The 20,000-nt window shown below is 44.0% G+C and overlaps 1 protein-coding gene across 1 annotated transcript in view; it reads right to left on the bottom strand.

Moving 5' to 3' along the window:
• Positions 1–4,646: 4,646 nt before the first annotated feature.
• Positions 4,647–20,000, bottom strand: part of LOC143290608 (phospholipid phosphatase 3-like) — a 30,797-nt gene continuing 15,443 nt past the window's right edge. The window contains exons 3-7 of the mRNA XM_076600206.1: positions 12,390–12,544; positions 11,335–11,702; positions 10,975–11,032; positions 8,144–8,320; positions 4,647–7,311 (exon numbers count right to left, since the gene is read on the bottom strand). Coding sequence (XP_076456321.1) covers positions 7,189–7,311; positions 8,144–8,320; positions 10,975–11,032; positions 11,335–11,702; positions 12,390–12,544 — 881 coding nt within the window. The 3' untranslated portion in view covers positions 4,647–7,188. The remainder of the gene's footprint in view (positions 7,312–8,143; positions 8,321–10,974; positions 11,033–11,334; positions 11,703–12,389; positions 12,545–20,000) is intronic.

Raw genomic sequence — 20,000 nt, 5'->3', positions numbered from 1 at the left:
ATATATTACACGGAGGACACTGGGTGAAATAAGACTGTCTCCAGACTTATTGCTGATATATTACACGGAGGACACTGGGTGAAATAACATTGTCTCCAGACTTATTGCTGATATATTACAGGGAGGACACTGGGTGAAATAACATTGTCTCCAGACTTATTGCTGATATATTACAGGGAGGACACTGGGTGAAATAACATTGTCTCCAGACTTATTGCTGATATATTACACGGAGGACACTGGGTGAAATAACATTGTCTCCAGACTTATTGCTGATATATTACACGGAGGACACTGGGTGAAATAACATTGTCTCCAGACTTATTGCTGATATATTACAGGGAGGACACTGGGTGAAATAACATTGTCTCCAGACTTATTGCTCATATATTACAGGAAGGACAGTGGGTGAAATAACATTGTCTCCAGACTTATTGCTGATATATTACAGGGAGGACACTGGGTGAAATAAAATTGTCTCCAGACTTATTACTGATATATTACAGGAAGGACAGTGGGTGAAATAACATTGTCTCCAGACTTATTGCTGATATATTACAGGGAGGACACTGGGTGAAATAACATTGTCTCCAGACTTATTGCTGATATATTACAGGGAGGACACTCGGTGAAATAACATTGTCTCCAGACTTATTGCTGATATATTACAGGAAGGACAGTGGGTGAAATAACATTGTCTCCAGACTTATTACTGATATATTACAGGGAGGACACTGGGTGAAATAACATTGTCTCCAGACTTATTGCTGATATATTACAGGGAGGACACTGGATGAAATAACATTGTCTCCAGACTTATTGCTGATATATTACACGGAGGACACTGGGTGAAATAACATTGTCTCCAGACTTATTGCTGATATATTACAGGAAGGACACTGGGTGAAATAACATTGTCTCCAGACTTATTGCTGATATATTACAGGGAGGACACTGGATGAAATAACATTGTCTCCAGACTTATTGCTGATATATTACAGGGAGGACACTGGGTGAAATAACATTGTCTCCAGACTTATTGCTGATATATTACAGGGAGGACACTGGGTGAAATAAGATTGTCTCCAGACTTATTGCTGATATATTACAGGGAGGACACTGGCAGAAATAACAATTGTCTCCAGACTTATTGCTGATAAATTACAGGAAGGACACTGGGTGAAATAACATTGTCTCCAGACTTATTGCTGATAAATTACAGGAAGGACACTGGGTGAAATAACATTGTCTCCAGACTTATTACTGATAAATTACAGGAAGGACACTGGGTGAAATAACATTGTCTCCAGACGTATTACTGATATAATACACGGAGGACACTGGGTGAAATAAGATTGTCTCCAGACTTATTGCTGATATTTTACAGGAAGGACAGTGGGTGAAATAAGATTGTCTCCAGACTTTTTCCTGATATATTACAGGGAGGACAGTGGGTGAAATAACATTGTCTCCAGACTTATTGCTGATATATTACAGGAAAGACACTTCGTGAAATAAGATTGTCTCCAAACTTATTGCTGATATATTACACGGAGGACACTGGGTGAAATAACATTGTCTCCAGACTTATTACTGATATATTACAGGAAGGACAGTGGGTGAAATAACATTGTCTCCAGACTTATTACTGATATATTACAGGAAGGACAGTGGGTGAAATAACATTGTCTCCAGACTTATTGCTGATATATTACAGGGAGGGCACTGGATGAAATAACATTGTCTCCAGACTTATTGCTGATATATTACAGGAAGGACACTGGGTGAAATAACATTGTCTCCAGACTTATTGCTGATATATTACAGGGAGGACACTGGGTGAAATAACATTGTCTCCAGACTTATTCCTGATATATTACAGTTATGACACTGGATGAAATAAGATTGTCTCCAGACATATTGCTGATATATTACAGGAAAGACACTGTGTGAAATAACATTGTCTCTAGACTTATTGCTGATATATTACAGGGAGGACACTGGGTGAAATAAGATTGTCTCCAGACTTATTGCTGATATATTACAGGGAGGACACTGGCAGAAATAACATTGTCTCCAGACTTATTGCTGATATATTACAGGAAGGACACTGGGTGAAATAACATTGTCTCCAGACTTATTGCTGATATATTACAGGAAGGACAGTGGGTGAAATAACATTGTCTCCAGACTTATTGCTGATATATTACAGGGAGGACACTGGGTGAAATAAGACTGTCTCCAAACTTATTGCTGATATATTACAGGGAGGACACTGGCAGAAATAACATTGTCTCCAGACTTATTGCTGATATATTACAGGAAGGACACTGGGTGAAATAACAATTGTCTCCAGACTTATTGCTGATAAATTACAGGAAGGACACTGGGTGAAATAACATTGTCTCCAGACTTATTGCTGATAAATTACAGGAAGGACACTGGGTGAAATAACATTGTCTCCAGACGTATTACTGATATATTACACGGAGGACACTGGGTGAAATAAGATTGTCTCTGACTTATTGCTGATATTTTACAGGAAGGACAGTGGGTGAAATAAGATTGTCTCCAGACTTTTTGCTGATATATTACAGGGAGGACAGTGGGTGAAATAACATTGTCTCCAGACTTATTGCTGATATATTACAGGAAAGACACTTCGTGAAATAAGATTGTCTCCAAACTTATTGCTGATATATTACAGGGAGGACACTGGGTGAAATAACATTGTCTCCAGACTTATTGCTGATATATTACAGGAAAGACACTGGGTGAAATAACATTGTCTCCAGACTTATTGCTGATATATTACAGGGAGGACACTGGGTGAAATAACATTGTCTCCAGACTTATTGCTGATATATTACAGGGAGGACACTGGGTGAAATAACATTGTCTCCAGACTTATTGCTGACACTAACACGAACAGCTGACTTGTAGAACAGCCATGAACGCGCACTGAAGTGTGTACCACTCAGTGCACCGAACAGCCATCAACGCGCACTGAAGTGTGTACCGCTCAGTGCACCGAACAGCTATCAACGTGCACTGAAGTATGTACCGCTCAGTGCACCGAACAGCCATCAACGCGCACTGAAGTGTGTACCGCTCAGTGCACCGAACAGCTATCAACGTGCACTGAAGTATGTACCGCTCAGTGCACCGAACAGCTATCAACGTGCACTGAAGTATGTACCGCTCAGAGCACCGAACAGCTATCAACGTGCACTGAAGTATGTACCGCTCAATGCACCGAACAGCTATCAACGTGTACTGAAGTATGTACCGCTCAGTGCGCCGAACAGCTATCAACGCGCACTGAAGTATGTACCGCTCAATGCACCGAACAGCTATTAACGTGCACTGAAGTATGTACCGCTCAGTGCACCGAACAGCTATCAACGTGCACTGAAGTATGTACCGCTCAGTGCACCTAACAGCTATCAACGTGCACTGAAGTATGTACCGCTCCATGAACAGTTCTGCAGGACGGCTCCTCGGTGCAGAACCATTGTGGGCCACACGGAGCACACACCACTCTATTTCTGGACCACTTGAGGCAGGCGCTGTATCGGGACGGTCAAGCCGTGAAAAGACTCTTCACTTCCTGCCAAGGGTTCCTCGGTGTGTGGTTGGTTCTAATCTGGGCTGCAGTACACTAAAAATAACTGCCGAAAAAGTGTTTTTGGTGACGAATCGCTTCACTGGGAGGGAAACGATGTTGACGATGATGGTGGTGGTAGCAGTAGTGGTATTGATGATAATGATGGTGGTGGTGATGGTGGCGGTAGTGGTGGTGATGATGGCAGTGGTGGTGGTGATGGTGGTGGTAGTGATGGTAGTGGTGGTGGTGGTGGTGGTAGTGGTGGTAGTGGTAGTGATGGTGTTAGTGATGTAGGTGACTGGTGGTGGTAGTGATAATGATGCTGATCATGGTGCTGGTGGTGTTAGTGGTGATGATGATGATGACGATGATGATGGTTTTATCAATGTCAGTATCATTATCTCCATCAGGGATCAAAATATACAAGGGCGACCACTGTAGTGCATTATGATTTATTTCCTGATTAACTCCCATGGATTTGTTAAGCTGTCCACATTACACACACGCGCGCGCGCGCGACAGAAACGCAGTTTCAGTTTCAGTTTCAGTAGCTCAAGGAGGCGTCACTGCGTTCGGACAAATCCATATACGCTACACCACATCTGCCAAGCAGATGCCTGACCAGCAGCGTAACCCAACGCGCTTAGTCAGGCCTTGAGAAAAAAAAGGTGAATAAATAAGCTTACATAAATAAATAAATAAATAATAATTATGATATAAAAAAAGGTAGTAGTAATGATAATAATAAAATAATAATAATAATAAATAAAAAAAATAAGACAACAATGATGATAAATAAGCAAATAAATGTAAAACATGAAGACACACATTCACACATACACCCACACATGCATAACAGATATGCACCAAACATGCAGTTTCACAGATATGAAAGCACAGTCAAATACCTATAAACGTACATGAGCTCCAACACACACACACACACAGAAACACAGTGGTAGGTTAGAACATGCATCACACATTGATATCACACACACATTGTACACACATCATACACAGACAAGCCGAGTTCTTTGGATGTTGTTCCGTTGTTTAATACAAAACGATACATGAAAAACATGATTCATTTCAACACATAATGTTTAAATAACTTACCTACTTAACCAGGGGTGAGGGAAACCAGTTTATAATGATGATCCACGTGGCAGGTACAGAGCAACGCCACATTCTGTAAACATCGTTCAGAACATTTCCGGGGTTTTGTTTTTGTCGTTTTTGTTTGTTTTTTTTATAATAGTGAAGCATGCGTTATTAACACGTGGGGACACACACACACACACACACACACACACACACACATATATATATATATATATATATATAGTGAGAGACAGACAGGTGACAGACAGAGAGACAGACAGACAGAGAGACAGACAGACTGTATGTGTCAAATGACCATGCCACAAACCAGCCTTGTTAACACCATCCATACCACTGACTGCACCTTTCCTCACGGTCATTCCGAAACGTTACACCACATTCAATTATAGCAACTCCGCTTTAATTATAACCGCTGATCAGACAAGAGACTCAGCTTGGCAGATATCAGGTGACACACAGCCCCGCTAGAAACAGCGGAACGTGTGTGACAGGTGTGTGAGAGATAATGACTATGTACGTGTGTGACAGGTGTGTGAGAGATAATGACCATGTACAAACAGGTCCGCTGTGTCGGGTACAGAGTGAGGGGTAACAGATGGTAGTGTCACTACCTCTCTACAGCTAACTGCCCTGTGAGGACGTCACGTCATTGTGCTGGGGGTAGGGGTGGGGGGACGAGGGGGGGGGCTGTTTCGTGGACAGACTGCATTCGAGATGTATACACATGCCATTATCGTCGTCACCACACACACACACACACACACACACACACACCCATTGACACTTACGTGGATGAAAAATGTGACAACTGTGATTAATTACAAAATGAATATTAACAATAATTTATTACAGTAGACCTAAGAAATGTCAAGAAGCTGAGATACGCATTAACGACATAACTAAGATATCTAAACACGCAGGATCTAGACACATTCAGACACGCGCGCGCGCATTAACACACACTTACACGCACACACACAAACACTGAATAAATAAAAGTAGTGGGCAAGAAGTTGACGCAATGGATAAACAAACAGATAAATATACTCAGTATTTCACAAATACATCGGGTGGGTTCATGTAAAGATTTGACATGATGAAGAATGATGTCCTGTTCTTGGTTCTCTGTGCCAGGAGGATTCCGCTGTCACACAGTCAGCATCCAATAAGTGAGAAGTGAATGTGGGTCACTACAGGATCGTTCATTATATCAATCAGTCAGAAAGGGTCACAGCAAATATAGGTCATTTCAGGATCGTTCATATAAAGGTCATTTCAGGATCGTTCATTACATCAGTCATTCAGAAAGGTTCACAGCAAATATAGGTCATTTCAGGATCGTTCATTACATCATTCATTCTGAAAGGTTCACAGCAAATATAGGTCATTTCAGGATCGTTCATTACATCATTCATTCTGAAAGGTTCACAGCAAATATAGGTCATTTCAGGATCGTTCATTACATCATTCATTCAGAACGGTTCACAGCAAATATAGGTCATTTCAGGATCGTTCATTACATCAATCATTCAGAACGGTTCACAACATCTACAGACAGTCACCCATGTATTGCTCGAGGCCACACCTGCTTTACAAAAACAACAATGAAGATATCTGACCAGCATATAAACCCAAGGCCTTGAAACTCACCAGATTCTGCATGCCATGCTCAAAGAATCCTGTCTCCCTGACCACAAAGCGACATTGATGGTCTCCTATGCTACATACTATGCTCAAACCTAAACGAACTGTCTTCTCAAAAGTTTAGTCGTCATGAAAAGATTCCATTCGTCAGTTAATCGTATCAGTCAGGTGATCAACGAGGGCCTCTGCACAGACAGTCCATCCACTGCACACAGCCACTCGGTGGAGGGCTTTGTGTCCACACACACACACACACACACACACACACACACACACACACACAATTGTACGTTGAGTTAAAATAACGACACAAAATTTAAATTTCAACAAGAAAAAAGTGCACCCATAATATATACAATTGTTGAGTTCCGAAATAACACATGCAACAATCGTTCTGGTCGTTGTTTGCCGCATGAGTTAAAGCACAATAATATATTGTCGTTTGCAGTTGTGGCGTTGTTGTTGTTGTTGTCATGTACACAGGTTACCCCCGATATCTGAAAACAGTGGTTGTTGTCATATACACAGGTTACCCCCGATATCTGAAAACAGTGGTTGTTGTCATATACACAGGTTATCCCCGATATCTGAAAACAGTGGTATCTTGGGAGAAGAAAGACTGTCACAAGTCCAGACCATGGGAGCAGACATCCAGACGTAGAGAGAAGCTTCCTTTACACCGTGTGTCCACACTGGCTGTGATGGAGGCTTTCTCCACACTGGTCGCCTTTGTTGGTCAGGTCAGGGCCAGATACTCCGTTCAACACGGCGAGGGGGCGGGGGGTGGGGGGAGAAGGGGAGAGAATCAAGCGGCGTCACTCTTTGGTGTGGATGGTGGTGAGCTGCAGTGCTGTCCCCTGCTTGGGGCCCTGCGAGGGAAGGAGGTCAATGGGTGAGCGGGGAGGGTGACGGATGACTGCCGGGCAGATCTTGAACATCTGGAGACAGACACAGGACAGTGATCATGATGGTGGTGATGATGGTGGTGATGATGATGATGGTGATGATGATGATGGTGATGATCATGGTGGTGATGATCATGACGGTGATGATGATGATGGTGATGGCGATGATGATGGTGGTGATGATCATGACGGTGATGATGATGATGGTGATGATGATGATGGTGATGATGATGGTGGTGATGATGGTGATGACGTGATGATCATGACGGTGATGATGATAATGATGATGGCGATGATGATGGTGGTGATGATGGTGGTGATGATCATGACGGTGATCATGATGACGGTGATGATGGTGATGGTGATGATGATGGTGGTGATGATGATGGTGATGACGTGATGATCATGACGGTGATGATGATGATGATGATGATGGCGATGATGATGGTGGTGGTGGTATTGGTGATGATGATGAAGATGATGACGATGATGGTGATGGTGATGATGATGAGGATGATGGTGGTGGTGGTGTTGGTGCTGCTGCTGCTGATGGTGATGATTGTGGTTATGATGGTGATGATGATGATGATGATGATGCTAATGGTGACATCAATAACAGGCAGATATTAAACATCTGGGTACACAACACAAAACAATATGAACAACAGTTATATATTGATCATCATAATAATAATCATCATCATAATGGTAATGATAATAACAATGATTATGTTGATCAATATCATAAAACATATAATGTTTTATATTATTCATATTGATGATGATGATGATGATGATGATGATGAAACAAGAACAATGAAACATCACTGTCACCACCACCACCACCACCACCACCAGCACTGACCGTGACCCAGCAGGTGAGGACGCCCAGCAGAGCGCCCCCCATGACGTCCGGGGGGTGGTGGTAGTGGTCATAGATCCTGCTGGCACAGACCAGGATGGCGTACCCCGTGCCCACACACTGCAGCAGGGACACCACCAAGCGGGGCGTGGACAGGGGCAGTCTGCGCTGAAGGTACAGCTGTCAGGACACAGTGCTACAGGGTCAGTCTGCGCTGAAGGTACAGCTGTCAGGACATAGTGCTACAGGGTCAGTCTGCGCTGAAGGTACAGCTGTCAGGACACAGTGCTACAGGGTCAGTCTGCGCTGAAGGTACAGCCGTCAGGACATAGTGCTACAGGGTCAGTCTGCGCTGAAGGTACAGCTGTCAGGACATAGTGCTACAGGGTCAGTCTGCGCTGAAGGTACAGCTGTCAGGACATAGTGCTACAGGGTCAGTCTGCGCTGAAGGTACAGCTGTCAGGACACAGTGCTACAGGGTCAGTCTGCGCTGAAGGTACAGCTGTCAGGACACAGTGCTACAGGGTCAGTCTGCGCTGAAGGTACAGCTGTCAGGACACAGTGCTACAGGGTCAGTCTGCGCTGAAGGTACAGCCGTCAGGACATAGTGCTACAGGGTCAGTCTGCGCTGAAGGTACAGCTGTCAGGACATAGTGCTACAGGGTCAGTCTGCGCTGAAGGTACAGCCGTCAGGACATAGTGCTACAGGGTCAGTCTGCGCTGAAGGTACAGCTGTCAGGACATAGTGCTACAGGGTCAGTCTGCGCTGAAGGTACAGCCGTCAGGACATAGTGCTACAGGGTCAGTCTGCGCTGAAGGTACAGCCGTCAGGACATAGTGCTACAGGGTCAGTCTGCGCTGAAGGTACAGCCGTCAGGACATAGTGCTACAGGGTCAGTCTGCGCTGAAGGTACAGCCGTCAGGACATAGTGCTACAGGGTCAGTCTGCGCTGAAGGTACAGCTGTCAGGACATAGTTAGCTGTCAGGACACAGTGCTACAGGGTCAGTCTGCGCTGAAGGTACAGCTGTCAGGACATAGTGCTACAGGGTCAGTCTGCGCTGAAGGTACAGCTGTCAGGACATAGTGCTACAGGGTCCGTCAGTCTGTCTATCTATGCATCTATGTATCTATGTATCTATCTATCTATCTATCAATATCTGTCACCAGAGGCAGACTGTGCTGGAGGAATAACTGATAGGACATAGCTATATAGTGATGTATAGTGATAAAGGGTCAGTCTCTCTGTCTATATGTATGTAAATAGGTATGTGTGTTATGTATGTTCGTATTGTGAGCTGTTTTCTTTATAATTAAACTGAATGGATTTCAATGGGTGCACCAAAAGACTTTCACTGAAAACATCTGGACATGCATACATTTTGTTCACTGCAGACAGACATCGTTAGCATTTTGACGTTATCAGCTTGTGGTTTTGTTTCAAGTTTTCACATCTACTGTTTTGTTAGCTGAACTGTCAATATTCTGATTTCTACCAAGACTGAACTGTCAACATTCATACTGTCATACACTGCCAGCTAACTGTCAACATTCTGTCATACACTGCCAGCTAACTGTCAACATTCTGTCATACACTGCCAGCTAACTGTCAACATTCTGTTATACACTGCCAGCTAACTGTCAACATTCTGTTATACACTGCCAGCTAACTGTCAACATTCTGTCATACACTGCCAGCTAACCAGCTAACTGTCAACATTCTGTCATACACTGCCAGCTAACCAGCTAACTGTCAACATTCTGTCATACACTGCCAGCTAACAGTCAACATTCTGTCATACACTGCCAGCTAACTGTCAACATTCTGTCATACACTGCCAGCTAACCAGCTAACTATCAACATTCTGTCATACACTGCCAGCTAACTGTCAACATTCATACTGTCATACACTGCCAGCTAACTGTCAACATTCTGTCATACACTGCCAGCTAACCAGCTAACTGTCAACATTCTGTCATACACTGCCAGCTAAATGTCAACATTCTGTCATACACTGCCAGCTAACTGTCAACATTCTGTCATACACTGCCAGCTAACTGTCAACATTCTGTTATACACTGCCAGCTAACTGTCAACATTCTGTTATACACTGCCAGCTAACTGTCAACATTCTGTCATACACTGCCAGCTAACTGTCAACATTCTGTCATACACTGCCAGCTAACTGTCAACATTCATACTGTCATACACTGCCAGCTAACTGTCAACATTCTGTCATACACTGCCAGCTAACTGTCAACATTCTGTCATACACTGCCAGCTAACTGTCAACATTCTGTCATACACTGCCAGCTAACTGTCAACATTCTGTCGTACACTGCCAGGTAAATGTCAACATTCTGTCATACACTGCCAGCTTAATGTCACATTTCTGACATCCATTGTAACCTGAGCTGTAAACATTCTGTCATTTATAATTCATCAGCGTGTGGTGTGTGTGTGTGTGTGTGTGTGTGTGTGTGTGTGTGTGTGTGTGTGTGTGAGTAATGCATAGTTTGTGGGGGTTTATTGCATGATTCATACTGGCACTTTGGTTGGTCTATACTGATGCACGTTTTCTCTCGTGTGCTGTTGCATTCCATCCTGTGTGTTGCTGCACAGGAGGCGCCCACAGCCCACAGTATGGGGAGTGTGCGCATGTTGGTGCGATACTCTTCTTCTTCTTCTTCTTCTTCTTCTTCTTCTTTTCATCATCATCATCATCATCATCATCATCATCATCATCCTCACTACTATTATCATTAGTGTTATTGTTATCATTATTATTTTTATCATCATCGTCGTCATCACCATCATCATGAACCAGAACTCACCATGACGAAGAACATGTTGTAGACAGCGAAAGACGCGTGACCAGAGATGAAGGATTTCCTGACACAAACAAACATCAATCAAACATCAGTCATCAGTTAGAGTCAACTGATTCAATTAGCCAACCAGCTTTGTGCACATACACGCGTACGTGTACACACACACACACACACACACACACACACACACACACGCACGATGATGCTTATCATTTTCAACAAAGGAAAAAGGAACACAGTGCTGAATTGCCTCTAATGTGTCCTCCCTGTTCAGTCAGGGCTGACGCACACCATGCCTCCAGAGCACGTGAAGAAGAAGAAGAAGAACAACAACAACAACAAGCCCCCATTCCCCTCACTGACCTCATCTCAATCATCAGCTTGCTGCCCTCCCCCTGACACACGATGTCTTGCACGAACCAGGAGGAGCAGTTGGGCAGTGACGTCACGTCCACCAGGGGGCGGCACGCGGACAGGAAGCAGGGCCGGAGGGTGCCGAAGCTGAGCTTGAAGACCTCGGTGAGCGAGAAGCACAGACAGTTGCCGTAGAAGAGACAGGCGATCAGCAGCCCTGCACGGCTCAGTCCCGTCCTCACCCCCTCCTTCAGCCCACCCTCTCCCCCCGCCCCTCCTCCTCCCCCTCCCACCACCACGCCGTTGGCCGTGTCCTTGGTGGTGGACGTGGCGTGTCGCGCTGTGAACACGCCGTACGTCGTCTCCAAGACGATGACCTGTTGGGTGCAAGGTCATGAAAGGGGTCAAGGTTACAGACAGAATGTGTGTGTGTGTGTGTGTGTGTGTGTGTGTGTGTGTGTGTGTGTGTGTGCGCGTGTGTGTGTCTTCCTACCTACCTCTCTCTCTGCCAGTCTGTCAGTCTCTCTCCCTCCATCTCTCTCTCTCTCTCTCTGCATTCCTCTCTCTCTCCGCTCTTTCTCTCTCTCTCTGCATTCCTCTCTCTCTCCGCTCTCTCTCTCTCCCTCTCCGCTCTCTCTCTCTCTCCCTCTCTCTCTCTCTCTCCCTCTCCATCCGTCCCTCTATCCTCTCCCCCACTCTCTCTCCCTCTCTCTTTCTCTGCCTCTCTCTCTCTCTATCTCTCTCCTTTCTCTCTATCTGTGCCTCTCTCTCTCCCCCTCTCATTCTCTCTCTTTCTCTGTGCCTCTCCGTCTCTCTCCTCTCTTTCTCTCCCTCTGTGCCCCTCTCTCCATCTCTCTCCTTTCTCTCTCTGCCTCTCTCTCCCACTCTCTCTCTGTACCCCTCCCTCCATCTCTCTTCTTTATCTCCTTTCTATCTGTGCCTCTCTCTCTCCCTCTCTCTCCTTTCTTGCTCTCTCTCTCCCTCTCTCTCTCTCTCTGTGCCTCTCTCTCTCCCTCTCTCACCATCTTTCTTCCTCTCCCCCCTCCCCTCCTCCTGATCCTTACAATGATGACGGTGGGCAGAAAGCAGGTGACGATCAGCAGGGGAACCGTGATGGTCTCCCCCTTGTAGGGATACCGGATGTTGTGGTCGTCACAGAAGAAGCCCCGGCGGACAGAGTGCAGCGGCTTCAGCAACAACACGGCCGCCACCAGGAGCGCTGCAACACGTCACGTGACATGACGTCATCGCCGCATGAGGACAGGTGACAACAAAGCAACAGACAGACCTGTCCACACCATCAGCAACGCCCACCCCTCACTTGACAAGTGTTGAGACAGGCGGAGAAAGCAGCAGACATGCGACAAAGTTGGACGAGAATGAAGTAGAAGGCAGCAGTACTGTACTGACACAGTGGCCAAAGAACGGACATTGGATAGCACGTGGTTTCATAGCAAAAAGGATAGTCCTGTACTGACACAGTGGACAAAGAACGGACATTGGATAACACGTGGTTTCATAACAAAAAGGATAGTCCTGTACTGACATAGTGGACAAAGAACGGACATTGGATAACACGTGGTTTCATAACAAAAAGGATAGTCCTGTACTGACACAGTGGACAAAGAACGGACATTGGATAGCACGTGGTTTCATAACAAAAAGGATGTACTGTACTGACACAGTGGACAAAGAACGGACATTGGATAGCACGTGGTTTCATAACAAAAAGGATAGTCCTGTACTGACATAGTGGCCAAAGAACGGACATTGGATAACACGTGGTTTCATAACAAAAAGGATAGTCCTGTACTGACATAGTGGACATAGAACGGACATTGGATAACACGTGGTTTCATAACAAAAAGGATAGTACTGTACTGACATAGTGGACATAGAACGGACATTGGATAACACGTGGTTTCATAACAAAAAGGATAGTCCTGTACTGACACAGTTGCCAAAGAACGGACATTGGATAGCACGTGGTTTCATAACAAAAAGGATGTAATGTACTGACACAGTGGCCAAAGAACGGACATTGGATAACACGTGGTTTCATAACAAAAAGGATAGTCCTGTACTGACACAGTGGACAAAGAACGGACATTGGATAGCACGTGGTTTCATAACAAAAAGGATAGTCCTGTACTGGTTAGTGGACAAAGAACGGACATTGGATAACACGTGGTTTCATAACAAAAAGGATAGTCCTGTACTGGTTAGTGGACAAAGAACGGACATTGGATAACACGTGGTTTCATAACAAAAAGGATGTACTGTACTGACACAGTGGACAAAGAACGGACATTGGATAACACGTGGTTTCATAACAAAAAGGATGTACTGTACTGACACAGTGGACAAAGAACGGACATTGGATAACACGTGGTTTCATAACAAAAAGGATGTACTGTACTGACACAGTGGCCAAAGAACGGACATTGGATAACACGTGGTTTCATAACAAAAAGGATAGTACTGTACTGACACAGTGGCCAAAGAACGGACATTGGATAGCACGTGGTTTCATAACGAAAAGGATAGTCCTGTACTGACACAGTGGACAAAGAACGGACATTGGATAACACGTGGTTTCATAACAAAAAGGATGTACTGTACTGGTTAGTGGACATAGAACGGACATTGGATAACACGTGGTTTCATAACGAAAAGGATAGTCCTGTACTGACACAGTGGACAAAGAACGGATACTGGATAGCACGTGGTTTCATAGCAAAAAGGATAGTACTGTACTGACACAGTGGACAAAGAACGGACATTGGATAACACGTGGTTTCATAGCAAAAAGGATAGTACTGTACTGACACAGTGGACAAAGAACGGACATTGGATAACACGTGGTTTCATAGCAAAAAGGATAGTACTGTACTGACACAGTGGACAAAGAACGGACATTGGATAACACGTGGTTTCATAGCAAAAAGGATAGTACTGTACTGACACAGTGGACAAAGAACGGACATTGGATAACACGTGGTTTCATAACAAAAAGGATAGTCCTGTACTGACACAGTGGACAAAGAACGGACATTGGATAGCACGTGGTTTCATAACAAAAAGGATAGTCCTGTACTGGTTAGTGGACAAAGAACGGACATTGGATAACACGTGGTTTCATAACAAAAAGGATAGTACTGTACTGACACAGTGGACAAAGAACGGACATTGGATAACACGTGGTTTCATAACAAAAAGGATAGTCCTGTACTGACACAGTGGACAAAGAACGGACATTGGATAGCACGTGGTTTCATAACAAAAAGGATAGTCCTGTACTGACACAGTGGACAAAGAACGGACATTGGATAGCACGTGGTTTCATAACAAAAAGGATAGTCCTGTACTGGTTAGTGGACAAAGAACGGACATTGGATAACACGTGGTTTCATAACAAAAAGGATAGTCCTGTACTGACACAGTGGACAAAGAACGGACATTGGATAGCACGTGGTTTCATAACAAAAAGGATAGTCCTGTACTGGTTAGTGGACAAAGAACGGACATTGGATAACACGTGGTTTCATAACAAAAAGGATGTACTGTACTGACACAGTGGACAAAGAACGGACATTGGATAACACGTGGTTTCATAACGAAAAGGATAGTCCTGTACTGACACAGTGGACAAAGAACGGACATTGGATAACACGTGGTTTCATAACAAAAAGGATAGTCCTGTACTGGTTAGTGGACAAAGAACGGACATTGGATAACACGTGGTTTCATAACGAAAAGGATAGTCCTGTACTGACACAGTGGACAAAGAACGGACATTGGATAACACGTGGTTTCATAACGAAAAGGATAGTCCTGTACTGACACAGTGGACAAAGAACGGACATTGGATAGCACGTGGTTTCATAACAAAAAGGATAGTCCTGTACTGACATAGTGGACATAGAACGGACATTGGATAACACGTGGTTTCATAACAAAAAGGATAGTCCTGTACTGACATAGTGGACATAGAACGGACATTGGATAACACGTGGTTTCATAACAAAAAGGATAGTCCTGTACTGACATAGTGGACAAAGAACGGACATTGGATAACACGTGGTTTCATAACGAAAAGGATAGTACTGTACTGACACAGTGGACAAAGAACGGATACTGGATAGCACGTGGTTTCATAACAAAAAGGATAGTCCTGTACTGACACAGTGGACAAAGAACGGACATTGGATAACACGTGGTTTCATAACAAAAAGGATGTACTGTACTGACACAGTGGACAAAGAACGGACATTGGATAACACGTGGTTTCATAACGAAAAGGATAGTCCTGTACTGACACAGTGGACAAAGAACGGACATTGGATAACACGTGGTTTCATAACGAAAAGGATAGTACCTTACTGACTGACATTGTGTTCAGTGTTGCTGATATGTATTACCTACACAGTGCACCACACAAAAACGACAAACATTGTGTATGGTTTTACGCCAGTAATTTTATCACGATAGAGTAAAAAGAAAAATACCATGTATGGCTTCACTGTGGTGAATCCAGCACTTCCTGCTGTAACCTGTGTCATCAGCGGCCCTGTTGTCTACCCTTTGTGACGTCAGTCGTGGGCAGGGAGGTGTGGGTAGGGGGGTCAATTGTCTTCCCCTGACTGACATTTAAAGGCTCGGAGTTCTTCTTGCACACCCCCCCCCCCTCCCCCGCTGCCCCCCCACCCCCACCCCCACCCCATCTCTCCCCTCAGTGTGTTCTGACACTGACATTTCTGTTACAACACAGACCCTTTAACGATGGGCTCAAAGTCCTCTTCCTGTGGCTGGCTTATGATTGTCTGATACCTCCCCCCCCCCTCTCTCTCCCTCTCTCTTTCTCTCTCTGAAGATACTTTTTTTTCTTTTTTTGTTTTTGTTTTGTTGTCCTGCCTTACTTGACCTTAGATTGAAGCTAATTACACCTAAATATTACAACAGCCCTTTAGTTAGAATTTGTTGTCATCAAAAAATGAAACAACTCTTTATGGTTTTGCTATTCATATTCATTTATATTTACAAATTTTTGAACATGTTAAATGGTGTAATATCGTTGCTTTTTTCTGCCTGTGTATTTTACGACATTACGACATGTGTAGTGTATTAGCATATTGCTGTAGTATAAGTATTGTTATGATTTTGTTTTTCACGATTTGTATAGTACGTATGTTGGTTTGGTATTATTAGTATGGCTGTTCCGATATTTCACTGTACATTGGAAACACTCATTCAGTAGAAGGCTTTGTCTTTATATGAATAAACATTTCCTCTCTCTCTCTCTCTCTCTCTCTCTCTCCCTCTCCCTCTCTCTCTCTTTCTCATATGCGTGTTATTCTATTTTACTGTGTGATGAATAAAACTGTTATGCATCATAACTTTTATTTCTTATTTCAGCTTCCTATGTTTTACTTTTATTACTTTTTACTTCAACCTTTGTCATGTTCATGTGCATTGAATTTATCACCACTTATTGACTCTCTCTGTGAAGCTCTTCTTCGTTCGCGAAGGAGAAATACCATGTGGCCAATGTCTCGACAGCGGGCTGAGAGACTGTGATGTGAGGACCAGGTATTGTATTCACTGCATGGTATTGTATGGTGCAGAAAACTGTTGCAAAGTCTAGGGTATAACGTATGACACAAAAGATGGCTTTGTCGGTTCCACTGGCTTTCCCCCTAAAAAAAAATTGTAATAATATTTTTTTTTTTAAGACTGCCCAGAGGTGTGGTGGGGTCACAACAGGCCAGGGATGTGCAAGTTTGTCTTCTGCGTATATCCCTCAGTATCTTCCTTCTGTCTTATGACGTGGGCACTTTCTCGAAACGCTCTGTTTGGGGGTTTACTCCTGGTTACAAAATCACCAAGATCCGACACTTAGAACGACGTAATAGCTTAGATTTAAATTTTTGACGTCATGATGAGTAAGGTTGTCAATGGTTTAATAGATACAACACTGTGTGCAATACGTCATGATATGTAAGGTTGTCAATGGTTTGATATAGATACAACACTGTGTGCAATACGTCATGATATGTAAGGTTGTCAATGGTTTAATATAGATACAACACTGTGTGCAATACGTCATGATATGTAAGATCGTCAATGGTTTAATAGATACAACACTGTGTGTAATACGTCATGATATGTAAGGTTGTCAATGGTTTAATAGATACAACACTGTGTGTGATACGTCATGATATGTAAGGTTATCAATGGTTTAATATAGATACAACTCTGTGTGTGATAGTGTACACACAATTCCAACTTCCTGCCTGACCACTCCACTCTATCTCCCTTCCTGTTTGGACAGAACGACAGTGTGAATGGCTCCAACAGCCCCACTGGCAGTGACAGTGACACCACGTGCCACTTGTTGCCGACACTGACAGTGACTCTCTGACACTGGTCTTCCGACCGACACAGTTCCTGACTCATCTTCCTGCCAGTGCCCGCACTGCCCGCTCTGCACGTTGTGTGGAGGAAGTGTTCAACTACGTCTTTCCTCAATCACTGTCGTCACTATCACTGGCCGCTTGTCGTCACTATCACTATCACTGGCCGTTTATCGTCACTATCACTGGCCGCTTGTCGTCACTATCACTATCACTGGCCGCTTGTCGTCACTATCACTGGCCGCTTGTCGTCACTATCACTGGCCGCTTGTCGTCACTATCACTATCACTGGCCGCTTGTCGTCACTATCACTGGCGACTTGTCGTCACTATCTCTATCACAGGCCGCTTGTCGTCACTAGTCGTCACTATCACTATCACAGGCCACTTGTCGTCACTATCACTATCACTGGCCGCTTGTCCTCACTATCACTGGCCGCTTGTCGTCACTATCACTATCACAGGCCGCTTGTCGTCACTATCACTATCTCAGGCCGCTTGTCGTCACTATCACTATCTCAGGCCGCTTGTCGTCACTATCACTATCACAGGCCGCTTGTCGTCACTATCACTGGCCGGTTGTCGTCACTATCACTATCGCAGGCCGCTTGTTGTCACTATCACTTGTTGCCACGCTTGTCGTCACTATCACTGTCGTCACTATCACTGGCCGCTTGTCGTCACTGTCACTGTCGTCACTATCACTGGCCACTTGTCGTCACTCTTGTCGTCACTATCACTGTCGTCACTATCACTGGCCGCTTGTCATTGGTGATAGTCATGATGAGGGTGACGGTGACAGTCATGATGAGGGTGACGGTGATAGTCATGATGAGGGTGAGTCATGGTGAGGGTGACTGTGATAGTCATGATGAGGGTGACGGTGATAGTCATGATGAGGGTGAGTCATGGTGAGGGTGACTGTGACAGTCATGATGAGGGTGACGGTGATAGTCATGATGAGGGTGACGGTGTCATGATGAGGGTGACGGTGACAGTCATGATGAGGGTGACGGTGATAGTCATGATGAGGGTGACGGTGATAAACAAGGAAATCTAAAAATCGCTGAAGAAAAGAAGAAAGGAATAAACCAATGAATGGCTGATGACGAGGCAGAAATAAATAATCATTGCAAATATACACACGTTTTTGTCCAATGCCTTTGCTTCTTCTGAGCAACACACACATGCCAAATATACACACGTTTTTCTCCAGATGCCTTTGCTTCTTCTGAGCAACACACACATGCCAAATATACACACGTTTTTCTCCAAAAGCTTTTGCTTCTTCTGAGCAACACACACATGCCAAATATACACACGTTTTTCTCCAGATGCTTTTGCTTCTTCTGAGCAACACACACATGCCAAATATACACACGTTTTTGTCCAAATGCCTTTGCTTCTTCTGAGCAACACACACATGCCAAATATACACACGTTTTTCTCCAGATGCCTTTGCTTCTTCTGAGCAACACACACATGCCAAATATACACACGTTTTTCTCCAAATGCCTTTGCTTCTTCTGAGCAACACACACATGGCAGTAGTGATTTTATTAACTAGCAAAACGCTCGAGTTAGTTTTTGACATTTATTTAGATCTAGCAGAAATGCAACGTCTCAATTTATTCATGGCAGCTCCAAAACTTGAAAAAAAAAACCCAAAAAAAACGTGTACATAAATTATCACGAGAATTATCTGCTTCTAGTGACATTCGGTGTCAGTTAACTCCGAACATTCTAAATCAAAGACTATTCTGTTTCAAATAATACAGTTGTCACTCGTCTCTAATATGAGTATAACAAAAGGGATTAAATAGAAACTGGTTACCCATTGTGTCTATAACTCGTTTAGTTAAGGATTGAGATGTTACCTGTGAAACTGTTGACTGGAAACATTTTTCAATGCACACAGAGAAAAGTCAGCACGCAAATCAGGTTCAAAATGTAGTTTTCAATCACGATTTCATAGAGAAAGATGCAAAGAAATCTTCCAGATATATTCATTAAAAAGCTAAAAACCAACACTGTGTAAGTCTGGAGGACGTCGTGACAGATGTGGATGGACCAACACTGTGTATGTCTGGAGGACGTCGTGACAGATGTGGATGGACCAACACTGTGTATGTCTGGAGGACGTGGTGACAGAAGTGGATGGACCAACAATGTGTATGTCTGGAGGACGTCGTGACAGAAGTGGATGGACCAACACTGTGTATGTCTGGAGGACGTGGTGACAGAAGTGGATGGACCAACAAT

This window comes from Babylonia areolata, chromosome 15, assembly GCF_041734735.1.
Source record: "Babylonia areolata isolate BAREFJ2019XMU chromosome 15, ASM4173473v1, whole genome shotgun sequence".
NCBI lineage: Eukaryota > Metazoa > Mollusca > Gastropoda > Neogastropoda > Buccinidae > Babylonia > Babylonia areolata.
Note: the sequence above shows the minus strand (reverse complement) of the source record. Positions and strands in the feature narration are given on the sequence as shown.